The sequence below is a fragment of the Stenella coeruleoalba genome (assembly GCF_951394435.1).
Source record: "Stenella coeruleoalba genome assembly, chromosome: 1".
NCBI lineage: Eukaryota > Metazoa > Chordata > Mammalia > Artiodactyla > Delphinidae > Stenella > Stenella coeruleoalba.
In genome coordinates, this window is record NC_137169.1 from 43,988,277 (window position 1) to 44,009,853 (window position 21,577).

Here is a 21,577-nt window from a genome sequence, read left to right on the forward strand (position 1 = left end):
ACTGTAACCACCATCCATCCATAGAACTCTTTTCAGGTTGCAAAACTGAAGCTCTGTATCCATTAAACAATAACTTCCCATTCTCTTCTCCCCTCACCCCTGGCAACCACCATCCTGCCAATTGTCTACATGATTTTGCCTACTCTAAGTACCTCACATAAGTAGAATTGTGCAATATTTGTTCAGGAAAGAACTTTTTAACATGGCATTTCAAAAATGGAATAGATTGCCTCCTGAGAGCATATATTGCCTGTCACAGAGGCTGTGCATGAGAAATACAAGTTAACAACTTGATGGGAATGTTGTAAGGGGAATTGCCCATCTGTTAGGGCCTTAGATTTGACACACTCTTAGATCCTTCCTAATTCTAAGATGCTCTAATATCCCAAAGGGATGGAATTATGTCTCCTCCTGAGTTCACATAGTTCTTAATATTTTTAATGGTACATATATTATTCTATTGTGTGACTTTTTTGTTTTTTTTAACATGTTTCAGTACCTTTAAAGGTATTATAAACTTGGGTTTTAAGGAGTTGGGTGAAAATGAAATGAGAGTAAATGGAATTTTAGCCAGCTGACCTAACATACTCAAACCATGGCCTGGCTCTTCTTGTACTCTATAAGGGGTCACTAAAAGAAGTACATTCTAGGATGATGACTGACAAAACCTAAATCCAATACTGACTCTAAAAAGTCAGTAATTCAGTAAAGCCTAAATAGCATTTTACCAAAATTCATCTCTCATCATATCCTAGAGGTCACTGACCTGTCCTCATTCCCGTTGCCCAGAATTTTGCACATTTATCACTGTGTTGTGAGGGGAGGTAAGTTTTATCATTAGACTCTAATGAACACTCTTCAGTGCCAGGAGAAATGGAGCCTGAGAGAGAATGTTTACTTTTGATACCTATTGCCAGGTAGAGATAGCTAGGAGCAGGCCCTGGCTTTTATTGCTCCTGACAAGAAAAAGAGAAGGAATATCATGCCTATATATCCCATATTTTATTTTCTTATTTTAACAGCTCTTTTGGGGTAAAATCAACATATAATCAGCTGCACATATTTATTTATTATCTTTTTAATAGATCTTTATTGGAGTACAATTGCTTAACAATACTGTGTCAGTTTCTGCTGCACAACAAAGCGAATCAGCCATATGCATATGCATGTCCCCATATCCCCTTCCTCTTGAACCTCCCTCCCATCCTCCCTCTCCCACCCCTCTAGGTCATTGCAAAGCACCGAGCCGATCTCCCTGTACTATGTGCTGCTTCCCACCAGCTATCTATTTTACATTCGGTAGTGTATATATGTCCATGCTACTCTCACTTTGCCCCAGCTTCCCCCTCCCACCCCAAGTCCTCAAGTCCATTCACTATGTCTACCTCTTTATTCCTGCCCTGTAACTACATTCATCAGTACCATTTTTTTTTTTTAGATTACATATATATATGCGTTAGCATTTGGTATTTGTTTATCTCTTTCTGACTTACTTCACTCTGTATGACAGATTCTAAGTCCATCCACCTCACTGCAAATAACTCAATTTCATTTCTTTTTATGGCTGAGTAACATTCCATTGTATAGATGTGTCATATCTTTATCCATTCATCTGTCGCTGGACATTTAGGCTGGTTCCATGTCCTGGCTATTGTAAATAGTGCTGCAGTGAACATTGTGGTACATGTCTCTTTTAGAATTGTGGTTTTCTCAGGGTATATGCCCAGTAGTGGGATTGCTGGGTCATATGGTAGTTCTATTTTTAGTTTTTTAAGGAACTTCCATACTGTTTTCCATAGTGGTTGTATCAATTTACATTCCCACCTACAGTGCAAGAGGGTTCCCTTTTCACCACACCCTTTCCAGCATTTATTATTTCTAGATTTTTTGATGATGGCCATTCTGACTGGTGTGAGATGATATCTCATTGTAGTTTTGATTTACATTTCTCTAATAATTAGTGATGCTAAGCATCTTTTCATGTGCCTCTTGGCCATCTGTATGTCTTCCTTGGTGAAATGTCTATTTAGGTCTTCTGCCCACTTTTTAACTGGATATTTGTTTTTTTGATATTGAGCTACATGAGCTGTTCATATATTTTGGAGATTTGTCAGTTGCTTCATTTGCAAATATTTTCTCCCATTCCGAGGGTTGTCTTTTTGTCTTGTTTGTAGTTTCCTTTGCTGTGCAAAAGCTTTTAAGTTTAATTAAGTCCCATTTTTTTATTTTTGTTTTTATTTCCTGTACTCTAGGAGGTGGGTCAAAAAAGATCTTGCTGTGGTTTATGTCAAAGAGTGTTTTTCCTATGTTTTCCTCTAAGAGTTTTATAGTGTCTGGTCTTACATTTAAGTCTTTAATCCATTTTGAGTTTATTTTTGTGTATGGTGTTAGGTAGTGTTCTAATTTCATTCTTTTACATGTAGCTGTCCAGTTTTCCCAGCACCACTTATCGAAGAGGCTGTCTTTTCTCTATTGTATGTACTTGCCTCCTTTGTCGTAAATTAGGTGCCCATATGTGCATGGGTGTATCTCTGGGCATTCCATCCTGTACCATTGATCTGTATTTCTGTTTTTGTGCTAGTACCATACTGTCTTGATTACTGTAGCTTTGTGGTATAGTTTGAAGTCAGGGAGCCTGATTCCTCCAACTCCGTTTTTCTTTCTCAAGATTGCTTTAGCTCTTTGGGGTCTTTTGTGTCTCCATACGAATTGTAAAATTTTTTGATCTAATTCTGTGAAGAATGCCATTGGTAGTTTGATAGGGATTGCATTGAATCTGTAGATTGCTTTAGGTAAGTATAGTGATTTTCACAATATTCATTCTTCTAATCCAAGAACATGGTATATTTCTCCATCTGTTTATGTCATCTTTGATTTCTTTCATCAGTGTTTTATAGTTTTCTGAGTACAAGTCTTTCACCTCCTTAGACAGGTTTATTCCTAGGTATTTTATTCTTTTTGCTGTAATGGTAAATGGGAGGATTTCCTTAATTTCTCTTTCTGATTTTTCATTGTTGGTGTATAGGAATGCCAAAGATTTCTGTGCATTAATTTTGTATCCTGCAACCTTACCAAATTCATTGATTACCTCTAGTAGTTTTCTGGTGGCATCTTTAGGATTCTCTATGTATATATAGTATCATGTCATCAGCAGACAGTGACTTCTTCTTTTCCAATTTGTATTCCTTTTATTTCTTTTTCTTCTCTGATTGCTGTGGCTAGGATTTCCAAAACTATGTTGAACAAGAGTGGCAAGAGTGGACATCCTTGTCTTATTCCTGATCTTAGTGGAAAAGATCTCAGTTTTTCACTATTGAGTGTGATGCTTGCTGTGGGTTTGTCATATATGACCTTTATTATGTTGAGGTAGTTTCCCTCTATGCCCAGTTTCTGGAGAGTTTTTATCATAAATCGGTGTTGAATTTTTTCAAAAGCTTTTTCTTCATCTATTTAGATGAGCATATGGTTTTTATTCCTTAATTTGTTAATGTGGTGTATCACATTGATTGATTTGTGTATATTGAAGAATCCTTGCATCCCTGGAGTAAATCCCACTTGATCATGATGTATGATCCTTTGGAATGCTGTTGGATTCTGTTTGCTAGTATTTTGTTCAGGATTTTTGCATCTATGTTCATCAGTGATATTGGCCTGTAGTTTTGTTTCTTTGTGACATCTTTGTCTGATTTTGGTATCAGGGTGATGGTGGCTTCGTAGAACGAATTTGGGAGTGTTTCTCCCTCTGCAATTTTTTGGAAGAGTTTGAGAAGGATCGGTGTTAGCTCTTCTCTAAATGTTTGATAGAATTCACCTGTGAAGCCATCTGGCCCTGGACTTTTGTTTGTTGGAAGATTTTTTTTTTTTTTGTGGTACGTGGGCCTCTCACCGCTGTGGCCTCTCCTGTTGCGGAGCACCGGCTCCAGACGCGCAGGTCAGCGGCCATGGCTCACGGGCCCAGCTGCTCTGCGGCATGTGGGATCCTCCCGAACCGGGGCACTAACCCGTGTCCCCTGCATCGGCAGGCGGACTCTCAACCACTGCGCCACCAGGGAAGCCCTGTTGGAAGATTTTTAATTATGGTTTCAATTTCATTACTTGTGGTTGGTCTGTTTATATTTTCTAATTCTTCCTGGTTCAGTCTTGGGAAATTGTAGCTTTCCAAGAATTTGTCCATTTCTTCATAGTTGTCCATTTTATTGGCATATAGTTATTTGTAGTAGTCTCTTACAATCCCTTGTATTTCTGCGGTGTCAGTTGTGATTTCTCCTTCTTCATTTCTAATTTTATTGATTTGCGTCCTCTCCTTTTTTTTCTTGATGAATCTGGCTAAGGTTTATCAATTTTGTTTATCTTCTCAAAGATAAACAAAAAAAGCACCAGCTTTTAGTTTTATTGATCTTTGCTAATGCTTTCTTCGTTTCTATTTCATTTATTTTTGCTCTGATCTTTATGATTTCTTTCCTTCTCTTGACTTTGGGTTTTCTTTGTTCTTCTTTCTCTAGTTGTTTTAAGTGTAGGGTTAGATTGTTTATATGAGATTTTTCTTGTTTCCTGAGGTGAGATTGAATTGCTATAAACTTCCCTCTTAGAACTGCTTTTGCTGCGTCCCATAGGTTTTGGGTCGTTGTGTTTTTGTGTTCATTTGTTTCTATGTATTTTTTATTTCTTCTTTGATTTCTTCAGTGATCTCTTGGTTATTTAGTAGTGCACTGTTTAGCCTCCATGTATCTGTGTTTTTTACAGTTTTTTTTCCTGTAATTGATTTACAATTTCATAGTGTTGTGGTCAGAAAAGTTGCTTGATACAATTTCAGTTTTCTTAAATTTCCTGAGGATTGATTTGTGACCCAAGATGTGATTTATCCTGGAGAATGTTCCAGGTGCACTTTAGAAGAAAGTGTATTCTGCCACTTTTGGGTGGAATGTTCTATAAATATCAATTAAATCTGTCTGGTGTATTGTGTCATTTAAAGCTTGTGTTTCCTTATTTATTTTCTGTTTGGATGATCTGTCCATTGGTGCAAGTGGGGTGTTAAAGTCCCCTACTATGGTTGTGTTACTGTCGATTTCCCCTTTTATGGCTGTTAGCATTTGCCTTATGTATTGAGGCACTCCTATCTTGGGTGCATAAACATTTATAATAGTTATATCTTCTTAGATTGATCCTTTGATCATTATGTGGTGTCCGTTCTTATCTCTTGTAACATTCTTTATTTTAAAGTCTATTTTATCTGATAGGAGTATTGCTACTCCTGCTTTCTTTTGATTTCCATTTGCATAGAATATCTTTTTTCATCCCTTCACTTTCAGTCTGTATGTGTTCCTAGGTCTGAAGTGGGTCTCTTGTAGACAGCATATATATGGGTCTTGTTTTTGTATGCATTCAGCCAGTCTGTGTCTTTTGGTTGGGGCATTTAATCCATTTACATTCAAGGTTATTATCTATATGTATGTTCCTATTACCATTTTCTTAATTGTTTTGGGTTTGTTTTTGTGGATCTTTTTCTTCTCTTGTATTTCCCACCTAGAGAAGTTCCTTTAGCATTTGTTGTAAAGCTGGTTTGGTGGTGCTGTATTCTCTTAGCTTTTGCTTGTCTGAAAAGCTTTTGACTTCTCCATCAAATCTGAATGAGATCCTTGCTGGGTAGAGTAATCTTGGTTGTAGGTTTTTCTATTTCATCACTTTAAGTATATCCTGCCACTCCCTTCTGGCCTGCAGAGTTTATGCTGAAAATCAGCTGATAACCTTATGGGGATTCCTTTGTATATTATTTTTTTGTTTTTCCCTTGCTGCTTTTAATATTTTTCCTTTGAATTTAATTTTTGTTAGTTTGATTAATAGGTGTCTTGGTGTATTTTTCCTAGGGTTTATCCTGTATGGGACTCTCTGTGCTTCCTGGACTTGGGTGACTATTTCCTCTCCCATGTTAGGGAAGTTTTCGACTGTAATCTCTTCAAATATTTTCTCAGACCCTTTCTTATTCTCTTCTTCTTCTGGGACCCCTATAATTCGAATGTTGGTGCATTTAATGTTGTCCCAGAGGTCTCTGAGACTGTCCTCAATTCTTTTCATCTTTTATCTTTATTCTGCTCCTCGGCAGTTACTTCCACCATTTTGTCTTCTAGCTCACTTACCCATTCTTCTGCCTCAGTTATTCTGTTATTGATTCCTTCTAGTGTATTTTTCATTTCAGTTATTGTGTTGTTCATCTCTGTTTGTTTGTTCTTTAATTCTTCTAGATCTTTGTTAAACATCTCTTGTATTTTCTCAATCTGTGCCTCCATTCTGTTTCTGAGATTCTGGATCATCTTTACTATCATTACTCTGAATTCTTTTTCAGGTAGGTGCCTATTTCCTCATTTATTTGGTCTTGTAGGTTTTTACCTTGCTCAGTCATCTGTGACATATTTTTTTGCCATCTCATTTTTTAAATTTATTTAAATGAGTGGGATTGTGTTCCTGTCTTACTGGTTGTTTTGCCTGAGGCGTCCAACACTGGAGTTTGTAGGCTGTTGAGTAGAGCTGGGTCTTGGTACTGAGATGAGGAACTCCATGAGATCTCACTCTGATGAATATTCCCTGGGGTCTGAGGTTCTCTGTTAGTCCAGTGGTTCGGACTCAGAGCTCCCACTGGAGGAGCTTCGGTCTGACCCCTGGTTCATGAACCAAGATCCCGCAAGCCATGTGGGGTGGCAAAAAAGAAAAGAACAATAACAAAGTAAAAAGTAAAATTAGATTAGGAAACTAACAGGTATGTTAGAAAGAATATAAAAATAAAAAATATAGATGAATCAACAACCGGAAGGTATATCAGTACCACAATAGTAAAAAAGAGGAGGAGGGAAAAGAAAAGAATAAAAAGGGGGGAAAGGCTTTGGCTGTGGAGGGCGGGGCCTAAGCAAGGGTGAGGTTTGGGTAGTGGGCAGGGCCTATGCTTAGGACCCACAGGGCTGGAAAGGCCCTGGGGAATGTGGGGCGTGGGGCTTAGGCTCAAGGCACAGAAGGGGTCCAGGCGTGCCTCCCACCCCTGGTCTCAGAGAGCAGGGTACCTCAGCTGGGAGCCCCACAGGCTTCCTGGGTTCGAGTGGGCGGGGCAAACGCCCTCCTCTCCTCTCCTGCTCCTTGGGTCTGGGAGGGCCCCTTCCGCCTGCCTCTCCTGATCTCCCTGGCCTCCTTCCTATGCTCCCAAGGGCCCACACGGCCTGGAGGGGGCTTTGGAGGGCAGGGGACCAGCCTGGGAGCTCAACAGGCTCCCTGGGCCCCAGTGGGCAGGGCAATCACCCTCCGCTCCTCTCCCCTTTCTCCTGGATGGCTCCTCCCACCTGCCTCTCCTGATCTTCCCAGCCTCAGGGGCACTGATCCTGTCTGGCCTCCAGTTCTCCTCCCCACTCAGTCCCCCTACATCCTACCAGTTCACTTTGGGGTTCCTCCCATCTCCTTGGGCGTCAGAGTCCCCCACCAGCAGCCAACAGTTGCCGTAGTCGTGGGGAGACACTAACTCCGCATCTTCCCACACTGCCATCTTCAACTGCACATATTTAAAATGTACAATTTAATAAGTTTGACATATATATCCACCTGTTAAACCATCACCATAGTCAAGATAGTGAACATGTCCATCAACCCCAAAAGTTTTGTCATATATATATCTTTGTAATCCCTCCTTCCCACTATTTCCTACCCCACATCCCAAAGGAGTGTTTTCTGTCACTGTAGATTAATTTGCATTTTCTAGAGTTTTGTATAAATGGAATTCTACAGTATGTTATCTTTCCTTTTGTCTGCCTGAGAGTTGTCCATATATTTGCATGTATCAATAGTTCATTCCTTTTTATTGCTGAGTAGTATTCCACTGTATGGATATATCATGTTTATTGTTGATGGATATTTGGGTTGTTTCTAGTTTTTGGCTATTACAAATAAAGCTACTGTGAACATTCATGGGTAAATATTTATATAAACACGGATTATATTTTCTCTTGTGTAAATACTTAGGAGTGGAATGACTGGATCACATGCCAGGTGTAGGCTTAACTTTTTTTTTTTTTGTGGTATGTGGGCCTCTCACTGTTGTGGCCTCTCCCGTTGTGGAGCACAGGCTCTGGACGCGCAGGTTCAGCGGCCATGGCTCACAGGCCTGGCCGCTCTGCGGCATGTGGGATCTTCCTGGACCAGGGCATGAACCCATGTCCCCTGCATCAGCAGGCAGACTCTCAACCACTGTGACAGCAGGGAAGCCCAAGTAGGTTTAACTTTTAAGAAACTGTCAAACTGGGGACTTCCCTGGTGGTCCAGTGGGTAAGACTCCACGCTACCAATGCAGGGGGCCCAGGTTCAATCCCTGGTCAGAGAACTAGATCCTGCATGCATGCCCCAACTAAGAAGTCCACATGCTGCAACTAAAGGATCCCACATGCTGCAACTAAGGCCTGGCGCAGCCAAAATAAATAAATTAATTTAAAAAAACAACAAAAAAAGAAACTGTCAAACTGATTTCCAAAGTGGTCATACTATTTTGCCTTCCCACCAGCTGTGTATGAGAGTTCTAGTTCTTCCACATCCTCGTCAGCACTTGGTATGGTCAGCTTTTTAAATTTTAGCCATTCTAATCAGTATGTAGTGGCATCTTCTTGTGGTTTTAATTTGCATTTTCCTACTGGCTAATGATGTTAAACAGTTTTTTATGTGCTTATTTGTCATCTTTATATCTTCTTCAATGAGTTTTGAGAGTTCTTTATGTATCCTGTATACAAGTTCTTTACTAAATATATGCTTTGCAAAGATTTTCTCCCAGTCTGTGACTTTCCTTTTCATTCTCTTGCTAGTGTCTTTTAAAGAGCAGAAGTTTTTAATTATGGTTAAGTCCTGTCTAAGACATCTTTGTCTAACCCTGAGTCACAAAGATCTTTTCCTATGTTTTCTCCTAGATGTTTTATACTTTAAGCCTTACATTTAGATCTGTGACCCATTTTGAATTAATTTTTATGTATGGCACAAAGTGTGGATCTGAGTCCATTTTTTACATATGGATTTCCTGTTGTTGGAGTGCCATTTATTTATCTATACTTTGTCCACTGTATTACCTTTGTCAAAAATCAGTTGTTCATAAATATGTGGGCATTATTTGTGGTCTGTCTTTTCTGTCCAGTTAATCTATGTGTCTGTCTTTACATGAGTACCATACTGTTTTGATTACTGTACCTTTGTAATTGTTCTTGATATTAGGTAGCCTTAGCCTCCCAACTTAATTCTTCTTTTTTAGAGTTGTTTGGCTATTCTAGCTCCTTTGTATTTTTATAGAAATTTTAGAATAAGCTTGTTGATTTCTACAAAAAATTTTCCTGGGATTTTTTTTAGGATTATGTTGAATGTATAGATTTATCTGGGGGAGAATTGAGATTCAAACAATAGTGAATCTTCTGACTTATAAACAAAATATATTTAATATATAATATTAAAATAAATTAATAATTTATTAATTAATAAAATTTATTTATTAAATATATTAAAATAAAATAAATTAAAAATTAATTTATTAATTAATTAAAAATTTAATAATTAATAAATTAATAAAAATATTAATATATTTATTTATTTTAAAAAGTCTTTAACTTTTTTCAGAAATATAGTTTTCACTGTACAGGTCTTGCACATATTTGTCAGATTATGGGGTAAATACTTAGGGGTAAATATTTGTCAGATTTACCCCTAAGTATTTCATATTTTTGATGCTATTGTGAATGGTATTTTTTCAGTTTCAAGTTTTCATTACTAGTATGTAGAAATACAATCAATTTTTGTTTATTCATCTTATAGCCTTGCTAAAACTCACTTATTAATCCTAGTAGTTGTTTAAAACTGCATCAGGTTTTCTATATAGACAATCATATTATCTGTGAATAAAGACAGTTTTATCTTTTCCCCTTTATCTTCATGAAATGGCCTTCTTTGCTCTGGCAAGTCTTTGCTCTGAAATCTGCTTTGGCTGATTTAATATGGCCACTCCAGCTTTCAGATTTTAACTAGTGCTAACATGGTATATCTTTTTCTATCTTTTTAGTTTTAACCTATTTGTGATTTTATGTTTAAAGTGCATTGGCAGCATTTAGTTGGGTCTTGTTTTTTTTCTCCACACTGACAATCTCTGTCTTTGATTGGGGTGTTTAGACTATTTATATTTGATATGATTATTAGTATGGCTATTTGTGTTCTCTTTGTCCCAGCTGTCCTTTATTCCCATTTCTCTCTTTTCATCATCCTACTTTTGGATTATTTTTTATTTCTCCATTTTACCTTTATTATCATAGCCTATCTTCAAGTGTTATTATACGAGCTCACTAATAGTAAAAGAACCTTACAACAGTATACTTCCATTTTTCCTGTCCAGGCCTTATAATACTGTAGTTGTAAATTTTTCTTTTACATATGTTTTAAACCCCACAAGAAATTATTTTTGTTTAAATAATCAGTTATCTCCTAAAGAGATTAAACAATAAGAAACCTTATCTATTTAAGATTAATGTAGTTACCACTTCATTCCTTTGTGTAAATTCATATTTCCATCTGCTATCATTTTCTTACTGCCTAAAGGATTTCCTTTAACATTTATAGTGTGGGTGTTACAGTATGGTGATGAATTCTTTCAGCTTATTTTGTCTGAAAATATCCTTGTTACTTTTGTTCTTGAAATATATTGTACTTTTGATAGCATTCTAGGTTGATAATTTTATAACTTTTGGAGGGAAAAACTGATCTTAATAACTGTGCATTTTTCAGTGTATGCTGAGTCCATTAACGCTTTTTGCCCTTTAAAGCTCAAAAATCTTTGCTTTCTCAAAAAGCCAGCCTCCAACAATAGAAAAACATGCTTTTTTATGCTGTTTATGCTAAGGTCTTTAGATGTCTAATTTGAAACTAAAGCTAAATTATGACTTTTTGTACTTGACTGTCTTAATGGTATAGGAAGAGCTATGGGTTCAGGGAAGCAGGAGGAAGAAAAGACCTCGGGTAATATCTCAAGATATTATTCCCTGTAGTTTTTCCATTCTGTGGATTTCCATAGCACTTAGTACTTATCTTTATTAGCACTTCATATTACACTGTGAATTCTTTGTATCTTCAGTACTTAGTGGAGTGCCTGATACATATTTGAATAGCTTATTTTCAGTAGCAACCAGACTATATAACTATGTAGCTGAGTCCTAGGCTAATTATTTTTGTATTAAAAGATTGACCAACATCTTGTTAGGAAATTTTTGCAGCAAGATGGTAGTAAAATGAAGTAACAAGGTTAAAATGTTTTTTCCCCTTCGTAAGAGACTTTAAGAAGGACATTACTGTTTGAATATACTACTTTGACAGGATGCCCATTCCTATCTCCCTCCACAATTTATAAATATATTGTGTTCATGTTTGATAGTTTTTTTTCCCCAAGGAGAGGAAAAATATGGTTTTTAATTCAGTGCCAGAAGTTATCCAAGGAAGGAAAAATTTTAAAATGTGTTGCTCATATAGTTTATGCTTTCATAACTATCTTCTGCGTCTTCTTGGCAAGTAGATTTCTGAGGCCAACTTTTGACTTCCACCCTTCACAAATCTAGATTCTAGAAATGCAAGAAATGCCAGGTTATTCTGAAAGCAGATAACGAGAAAACTCATATAATCAGTATGTTTTCTCACTGTCGTCTTTTGTTAAAAGTGAATAAATAAGTTAACATGGATCTTTATTCCCTCCCTCCCTCCCTTCTTCCTTTTTTTGCCACAAGTGAGTTTAGCAAATCATGAGTAGAGATTTAACACAGTATACCACATCTTCTACAGAATCAGTCGTATGGTGTGACTGAGATTATTGCAAAATCTGGTGCTTCCAGTACATTCATGTTCTCTCTCTCCCTCCTTCTCTCCGCCTCACTCTCTCCCCTTCTGCCTGCCTCCCTCCCCCAACTCCCTCTCTCCCTTTTCACCCCCTTCTCTCTCACTCTCACTGGCTGTCTTGAGCACTCTCTAGCCTCATTCACTTAACTTTCTATTCCTTAAGTAGGCTGTGTACCTTTATATGCCTATCTTATTTATTAGATCTTCTGAGCCTTGAGCAGTGTCAGCACATATTAGGCATTCAGTAAATATTTGTTGGATGGATGGGTAGATGAATATCTAAAGGGTTCCTTGCATTTTTTTTACTAAGATTATATCATAAACATTTTCCTAAACTATTAAAATTTTTGGATACATCATTTTAAATAGGAACATAGTACTTTGTCATATGGATAGGTCATAATTCATATAACCATTCGCCAGTTATTTCACTTGTAGATTATCTAGTTTTTCACTATTCTAAGAAAGTGATAAACAGATAGCTTTGTGTGTAAGACTTTTCCTATGCTTGATTATTTCCATAGAATGGTTTTCAAGGCATTTTTAATGCTCTTAATAATTTTTTACATTGCTTTCCAAAAAGGTTGTACCAGTTTGAACTTTTACCCTTACTGTATGAAGGTGGCTGTCATGCCATAGTCTCCCCAGCATTGATTACCTCCATTTTTAAACATCTTGACCAATGTGATTGGTTAAAACAGTATCTTTCTATTTGATCAAGGTAAAGTTGAGTATTTTTCTCAAATATTTATAAACTATGTATATTTACTCTTTGGGGAAGAGAACTAGCCCTATTTCCCCACCCACATATACATAAGACCAGTCTGAATACTTTTTTTGGTCTTATGTATTCATAAATGTTTAAGCTTTTTGTATGGCAGATTTCAAGTAAAACTGATTGCCCCAAAGTTTGGATATATTAGTAGAATTATTCACTTTGACCTTAATATTCAAAATGTTCACAATTCAAAAATTCATTACAAGATGTAGAATTACTTATTTTAAAACAGTATTTAAAATATATATTCTGTAAAAATATGTAGACATTGCTTAGAAAGGAGAAATGGCAGTTAAATTTCTTGAGAAGGTTGGGGTTATACAGAAAACTGTCATAGGTATTCGGGAATCAGACCTTGTGATTGGGGGTGTAGGTGGAAGAAAAGACTTTATAGGTAGACCAGTTTGCTCTGCTTCTGGAACGATGAAACCAGTCTATCCAACATTCTTAACTAAACTATCCTTGAATAGCTGGTGTGGGAGAAAAACAGATGTAAATCAGGAGACTTGGCTTCTAATCTCAACTCTGGAATTAGCCTGCTTTGTGACCATTCACAAATTACTTAATTTTACAGTTTCTCATTGCTACCTTTGTAACTGAGCAAGGGCTCCTGTGCCCATGGCTTGGCACAGAAAGCAAACTCTGATAGTGGGTGTTTGCAGCAAAGTAAGGGTTTATTTGCAGGGCGCCAAGAAAGGGAGTGGGAGACAAGTCTCAGATCCACTCCATCTTGGTCTTTGAGTTAAGGATGTTTTAAAGGGGAAGAACAAGGAAACTGTAATTAATCATCGTCTCAAGACATTTCTGTGACATTTCTCTTTCATTATTGAACACGTGTATTTTTTTATTAATTAATTTTTATTGGAGTATAGTTGATTTACAATGTTGTATTAGTTTCTGCTGTACAGCAAAGTGTATCAGTTATACATATATCCACTCCTTTAGATTCTTTTCCCATATAGGTCATTACAGAGTATTGAGTAGAGTTCCCTGTGCTATACAGTAGGTTCTTATTAGTTATCTATTTTATATATAGTAGTGTGTATATGTGTGACATTTCTTAATCATGGTTTTGGGAGTCAGAATGTGTCTGGTTTATGATTCTCTGGCCAGGTGGTCCATGGCTCTGGGGGTTGTGAGCTCATCTTGCCTGGAAAAACAACTTGAGTTTGTATGATGGTATCTACAACAGCAATTTGAATACAGTAACGATGTTATTAACAACAGCAATCTTAGTCAACTGACTCTGATTAATTAGTGTTCAGTTAGCACAGAATTGAGGGGACAAGAAAGGGATTGAGGTCAGAGGAGACAAGTAAGGGAATAAAGTTTTGGATAGAGAGATTAATCATAAACTCGGTAAGGGAACTCAGTTTTAGGGGGGTTTGGTTTCAACATTATTTAGTTCTCTCCAGCTCTAAAAATCTCTGATTTTATTATCCAGAGGACAAAATGCTATTTTTGTGAATCCAGTGCTATTTTTGGAATAGCTGTGAATAGCTAGTCTAGAAAACATTCTTTCTAGGAACTTTTTGAGGAGAATAATAGGAAAATTTCCCATACCAGCTAAATATTTTAGGGAAAGTCAACTCCCAAGTCCTAGATTATATTCTTTAGATACATTAAAAATGGTAAAATTAAATTATTTTATGCTGTTTTGCGTCAGCCAGAGAACGGTATATTCAGTGTTTTCTCTTTCAACATTGCCAAAAAATGGCAGGTTGGATAAATTTAAAGAGCACAAGGAATTTCTGAAGCCTGAATATTGTCTAAATACAGAGATTACTTAGGGAGAAAAAATAGCTAGCTGCAAAAACCCTCCAGGCTTTTAAGAGAAGTTCTTACTTAGGCAAACGTCGTCTTGGCTGAATAAAATGGTTTAGTTAAAAGTCACAATTAAACGTTAGCCCTTGTCTGCCTTTAGCTTTCTAAACCAACGGAATCTGACTGTTCTGCGTTCGATTTGTTAGGTCTGGCTCAGTGCGCTGAACTCTGCTGGCAGCTGAGAGGGGAAGCCGGAAAAAGGCAAGTTCCTGGTGCAAAGGTTGCTCTGCAGCATAATTTAGGCCTCGGAGGAGCAGTAGTTGTCACGCTGTACAAGATGGGTTTTCCTGAAGCTGCCAGGTAAGTGACATTCTGGGTTTTGTCTGGCAATGAACCCTTCTGACTTTTCACAACTGATGACGTTATACAAGTAAAAAAAAGTCCTAATTTTATTGTGGTAGTGCTCAAAGAACAACTATTTCATTACCTTGCTTTAATAGCATGGTTTTAAAACTTTAAAACTGGCAATTAACTTTTAAACTTAACCATCTTTAGGAAAGTTTTGTTTATAAAGAAGGCAGCATAGTCAAAGGAGAGTGCTGAACTAGAAGCCAGAGCTGGCTGGGCACTTGTCTCAGCCCTGCCAACTTGAGTAATTTTATTTCAGGCAAGTCATTTTTTGGTTTCCTTTCCCACAATTTGCTTTCTCCCCCTAGCGTCCCGGGCTTCTGAGGTTATTGGGAGAAAGTCATCAAATATGCTGATTGTATCTCCGCAGATTTCTGTTTCTGAATCCAGCTAAGCCCTCACTGCTGCTAGAATCCTTTCTATTTGTCTCCTGCTGATTTTCTTCCTGCCCTTGTCAAATGCCTGTGCTCCTAAGATTTCCAAGCACTTTCTTTTCAAGCCTTTTCAGGATCCCTCAACTTCCTTGCTCTTCTCTCAGAGAAATGCTCATCCTTTTTTCTCAGAGAAATGCTCATCCTTTTTTCCCAGAGGAAAAAAGTCCCTTTTCCTTTCCAAGGCCCATCTTTCCTCTTTGCATGCTTTTGTTTCCAACCACTTTCTGTAACTTTGTTCCAAATATTAAGTATACCTTCTTTCGTTTGAATCTTTCCATTTTTACCTTTCTGTTGACTCCTTTCGCTCTGTCATCAAACATGTTCAGGTCTTCCATATTCTAAAACTCTGTTTTTCTCCTTACCTTAATTATTCTCTTTCATGATGAGCCTTTTATATTGAGCCACTTTTGTTTTTCTACTCTGAAATGTCTTTAGTTTCTGATCTCACCACTGAGGTCAGGTAAGGCCACCAATGACCTGATTATGATACATTCTTGATAATTTCTATCTTTATTCTCTTAACCCTGCTGTAGCTTTCAACACTAATTGGCTCCTTTTTCTCTCCTGAAGTTCTTGGTAATTATGTATTCATTTTTTCACACTTTTGGTTCCACAAAGGATATGTGAACACTTTTTTACAGAGTCCGTTATATTCTCATGTTTTGTAAACTCTTGAATCTCTTCTCTCTATACTTTCTTCTTTCATGCCTGGAATATTAGTTCTGTGTGAAAATTCTAACTTCCAATTAAGGCCAATCTTAGGTACCATCTCCCTTTGAATATCCACAGCACTTTGTAACTTTTGGGTCCCTATCCAATTTTTGTTTAGTTGTAGAGTATCTACCTTGTTTTGTATCCTGTTTGTTATGTGAAATCCTTGAGATCTAAGACTTTGATTCTCCTAACCCCTCTGAGGATCTCTCTCAAAGTGAGTAAATGTTTATTGAATTGCATCAAATAAAAAGATGTTAAGACGTTGAATTTTAAGTTTCCTCCTAAGTCTGATTCATTGGTTCTGTATCGTCCTCTGGTATTCCATGTAGTTCATATTCGGAGTTGAAAACCCTCAGTAAAAGCCAAACTATAAAGAGCTACCAGAGTCAGAATATTAGTATAGCTGTCTAATTTGCTCAGAATAGAAGATTATGCATGTAGGGCAGTAAATTCTATTTTAAACATGGAATTCTCATAGTTATTTTTTTAATATCTTTATTGGAGTATAATTGCTTTACAATGGTGTGTTAGTTTCTGCTGTACAACAAAGTGAATCAGCTTTATGTATACATATATCCCCATGTCTTTTCCCTCTTGCATCTCCCTCCCACCCTCCCTATCCCACCCCTCTGGGGGGACACAAAGCACCGAGCTGATCTCCCTGTGCTATGCAGCTGCTTCCCATTAGCTGTCTGTTTTACATTTGGTAGTGTATATATGTCAGTGCTACTCTCTCACTTCATCCCACCTTATACTTCCCCTCCCCGTGTCCTCAAGTCCATTCTCTACGTCTCCATCTTTATTCCTGTCCTGCCCCTAGGTTCTTCAGAACCATTTTTGTTGTTTTTTCTTTAGATTCCATATACATGTATTAGCATATGTTATTTGTTTTTCTCTTTCTCACTTCACTCTGTACGACAGTCTCTAGGTCCATCCACCTCACTGCAAATAACTCAGTTTTGTTTCTTTTTATGGCTGAGTAATATTCCATTGTATATATGTGCGATATCTTTATCCATTCATCTGTCGATGGGCACTTAGGTTGCTTCCACGTCCTGGCTATCGTAAATAGTGCTGCAGTGAACATTGTGGTGCAAGACTCTTTGTGAAGTATGGTTTTCTCAGGGTGTGTGCCCAGTAGTGGGATTGCTGGGTCATATGGTAATTCTATCTTTAGTTTTTTAAAGGAACCTCCATACTGTTCTCCACAGTGGCTGTATCAATTTACACTCCCACCAACAGTACAAGAGGGTTCCCTTTTCTCCACACCCTCTCCAGCATTTATTGTTTGTAGATTTTTTGATGATGGCCATTCTGACCAGCATGAAGTGATATCTAATTGTAGTTTTGATTTGCATTTCTCTAATGATTAGTGATGTTGAGCATCCTTTCATGTGTTTGTTGGCAATCTGTATATCTTCTTTGGAGAAATGTCTATTTAGGTCTTCTGCCCATTTTTGGATTGGGTTATTTGTTTTTCTGATATTGAGCAGCATGAACTGCTTGTATATTTTGGAGATTAATCCTTTGTCAGTTGCTTCATTTGCAAATATTTTCTCCCATTCTGAGGATTGTCTTTTTGTCCCGTTTATAGTTTCCTTTGCTGTGCAAAAACTTTTAACTTTCATTAGGTCCCATTTGTTATTTTTGTTTTTCTTTCTAGGAGGTGGATCAAAACGGATCTTGCTGTGATTTATGTCACAGAGTGTTCTGCCTATGTTTTCCTCTAAGAGTTTGATGGTGTCTGGGCTTACATTTAGGTCTTTAATTCATTTTGAGTTTATTTTTGTGTATGGTGTTAGGGAGTGTTCTAATTTCAGTCTTTTACATGTAGCTGTCCAGTTTTCACAGCACCACTTATTGAAGAGGCTGTCTTTTCTCCATTGTATATTCTTGCCTCCTTTATCAAAGGTAAGGTGATCATATATGCGTCGGTAGATCTCTGAGCTTTCTATCCTGTTCCATTGATCTATATTTCTGTTTTTGTGCCAGTACCATACTGTCTTGATTACAGTAGCTTTGTAATATAGTCTGAAGTCAGGGAGCCTGATTCCTCCAGCTCCATTTTTCTTCCTTAAGATTGCTTTGGCTATTTGGGGTCTTTTGTGTCTCCATACAAATTGTGAAATTTTTTGTTCTAGTTCTGTGAAAAATGCCATTGGTAGTTTGATAGAGGTTGCACTGAATCTGTAGATTGCTTTGGGTAGTATAGTCATTTTCACAATGTTGATTCTTCCATCCAAGAACATGATATATCCCTCCATCTTTTTGTATCATCTTTAATTTCTTTAATTTCTTTAATTTCTTTCATCAGTGTCTTATAATTTTCTCCATACATGTCTTTTGTCTCCTCAGGTAGGTTTATTCCTAGGTATTTTATTCTTTTTGTTGCAATGGTAAATGGGAGTGTTTCTTTAATTTCTCTTTCAGATTTTTCATCATTAGTGTATAGGGATGCAAGAGATTTCTGTGCCTTAATTTTGTATCCTGCTACTCTACCAAATTCATTGATTAGCTTTAGTAGTTTTCTGGTAGCATGTTTAGGATTCTCTATGTATAGTATCATGTCATCTGCAAACAGTGACAGTTTACTTCTTCTTTACTGACTAGGATTCCTTTTATTTCTTTTTCTTCTCTGATTGTTGTGGCTAAAACTTCCAAAACTATGTTGAATAATAGTGGTGAGAGTGGGCAACCTTGTCTTGTTCCTGATCTTAGAGGGAATGGTTTCAGTTTTTCACCATTGAGAACAATGCTGGCTATGGGTTTGCTATATATGGCCTTTATTATGTTGAGGTAAATTCCCTCTATGCCTACTTTCTGGAGGGTTTTTATCTTAAATGGGTGTTGAATTTTGTCAAAAGCTTTTTCTGCATCTATTGAGATGATCATATGGTTTTTATCCTTCAGTTTGTTAATATGATGTATCACATTGATTGATTTGTGTATAGTGAAGAATCCTTTCATTCCTGGGATAAACCCCACTTGATCATGGTGTATGATCCTTTTAATGTGCTTTTGGATTCTGTTTGCTAGTATTTTGTTGTTGTTGTTCAGGATTTTTACATCTATGTTCATCAGTGATATTGGTCTGTAGTTTTCTTTTTGTGTGACATCTTTGTCTGGTTTTGGTATCAGACTGATGGTGGCCTCGTAGAATGAGTTTGGGAGTGTTCGTTCCTCTGCTATATTTTGGAATAGTTTGAGAAGGATAGGTGTTAGCTCTTCTCTAAATGTTTGGTAGAATTTGCCTGTGAAGCCATCTGGTCCTGGACTTTTGTGTGTTGGAAGATTTTTTTTTTTTTTATGATACGCGGGCCTCTCACTGTTGTGGTCTCTCCCATTGCGGAGCACAGGCTCCGGACGCACAGGCTCTGCAGCCATGGCTCACGGGCCTAGTCGCTCTGCGGCATGTGGGATCTTCCCAGACCGGGGCATGAACCCGTGTCCCCTGCATCATTAGCCAGACTCTCAACCACTGCGCCACCAGGGAAGCCCTTGTTGGAAGATTTTTAATCATAGTTTCAGTTTTAGTGGTCACGATTGGTCTGTTTTTATTTTCTGTTTCTTCCTGGTTCAGTCTTGGAAGTTGTGCTTTTCTAAGAACTTGTCCGTTTCTTTCAGGTTGTCCATTTTTTTGGCGTATAGTTGCTTGTAGTAATCTCTCATGATCCTTTGCATTTCTGCAGTGTCAGTTGCTACTCCTCCTGCTTCATTTCTAATTTTATTGATTTGAGCCTTCTCCCTTTTTTTCTTGATGAGTCTGGCTAATGGTTTATCAACTTGGTTTATTTTCTCAAAGAACCAGTGTTTAGTTTTATTGATCTTTGCTATCGTTTCCTTCATTGCTTTTTCATTTATTTCTGATCTGATCTTTATGATTTCTTTTCTTCTGCTAACTTTGACAGTTTTTTGTTCCTCTTATCTCTGATTACTTTAGGTGTAAGTTTAGGTTGTTTATTTGAGATGTTTCTTGCTTCTTGAGGTAGGATTGTATTGCTATAAACTTCCCTTTTAGAACTGCTTTTGCTGCATCCCGTAGGTTTTGAGTCATCGTGTTTTCGTTGTCATTTGTTTCTAGGTATTTTCTGATTTCCTCTTTGATTTCTTCAGGGATCTCTTGGTTATTTAGTAGTTTGTTGTTTAGCCTGTATGTGTTTGTGTTTGTTACAGATTTTTTCGTGTAATTGATATCTAGTCTCATAATGTTGTAGCCGGAAAAGATACTTGATAGGATTTCAATTTTCTTAAGTTTACCTAGGCTTGATTTGTGACCCAGGATATGACCTATCCTGGAGAATGTTCCATGAGCACTCGAGAAGCAAGTGTATTCTGTTGTTTTTGGATGGAATGTCCTGTAAATATCAATTAAGTCCATCTTGTTTAATGTGTCATTTAAAGTTTGTGTTTCGTTATTTATTTTCATTTTGGGTGATCTGTCCATTGTGAAAGAGGGGTGTTAAAGTCCCCTACTATGATTGTGTTACTGTCGATTTCCCCGTTTATGGCTGTTAGCATTTGCCTTATATATTGAGGTGCTCCTATGTTGTGTGCATAAATATTTACAATTGTTAATATCTTCTTGTATTGATCTCTTGATCATTATGTAGTGTCCTTCTTTGTCTCTTGTAATAGTCCTTATTTTAAAGTCCATTCTGTCTGATATGAGAATTGCTACACCAGCTTTCTTCTGAATTTCATTTGCATGGAATATCTTTTTCCATCCCTTCATTTTCAGTCTGTTTGTGTCCCTAGGTCTGAAGTGGGTCTCTTGTAGACAGCATATATATGGGTCTTGTTTTTGTATCCATTCAGCCAGTCTGTGTCTTTTGGTTGGAGGTTTTAATCCATTTACATTCAAGGTTATTATCGATATGTATGTTCCTGTTACCATTTTCTTAATTGTTTTGGGTTTGTTATTGTAGGTCTTTTCCTTCTCTTGTGTTTCCTGCCTAGAGAAGTTCCTTTAGTTTTTGTTGTAAAGCTGGTTTGGTGGTGCTGAATTCTCTTAGCTTTTCCTTGTTTGTAAATGTTTTAATTTCTCCGGCAAATCTGAATGAGATCCTTGCTGGGTAGAGTAATCTTGGTTGTAGGTTTTTCCCTTTCATCACTTATTTAAATATGTCCTGCCACTCCCTTCTGGCTTGCAGAGTTTCTGCTGAAAGATCAGCTGTTAACCTTATGGGGATTCCCTTGTATGTTATTTGTTGCTTTTCCCTTGCTGCTTTTAATATTTTTCCTTTGTATTTAATTTTTGATAGTGTGATGAATATGTGTCTTGGCGTGTTTCTCCTTGGATTTATCCTTTACGGTACACTCTGTGCTTCCAGCACTTAATTGACTATTTCCTTTCCCATATAATGGAATTTTTTAACTGTAATCTCTTTAAATATTTTTTCAGTACTTTTTTTTCTCTTCTTCTTCTGGGACCCCTATAATTCGAATGTTGGTGCGTTTAATGTTGTCCCAGAGGTCTCTGAGACTGTCCTCGATTCTTTTCATTCTTTTTTCTTTATTCTACTCTGTGGTAGTTATTTCCACTCTTTTATCTTCTAGGGCACTTATCGGTTCTTCTACCTCAGTTATTCTGCTATTGATTCCTTCT

At 37.2% G+C, this 21,577-nt stretch overlaps 1 protein-coding gene across 4 annotated transcripts in view; it reads left to right on the forward strand.

Moving 5' to 3' along the window:
* SCP2 (sterol carrier protein 2) overlaps window positions 1–21,577 on the forward strand; it is a 165,499-nt gene that overhangs the window by 96,305 nt on the left and 47,617 nt on the right. For all 4 annotated transcript variants that reach the window (XM_079933816.1, XM_079933817.1, XM_079933818.1 and 1 more), the window contains one exon: window positions 14,623–14,776. In XM_079933816.1, the coding sequence (XP_079789942.1) occupies window positions 14,623–14,776 (154 nt within the window). The remainder of the gene's footprint in view (window positions 1–14,622; window positions 14,777–21,577) is intronic.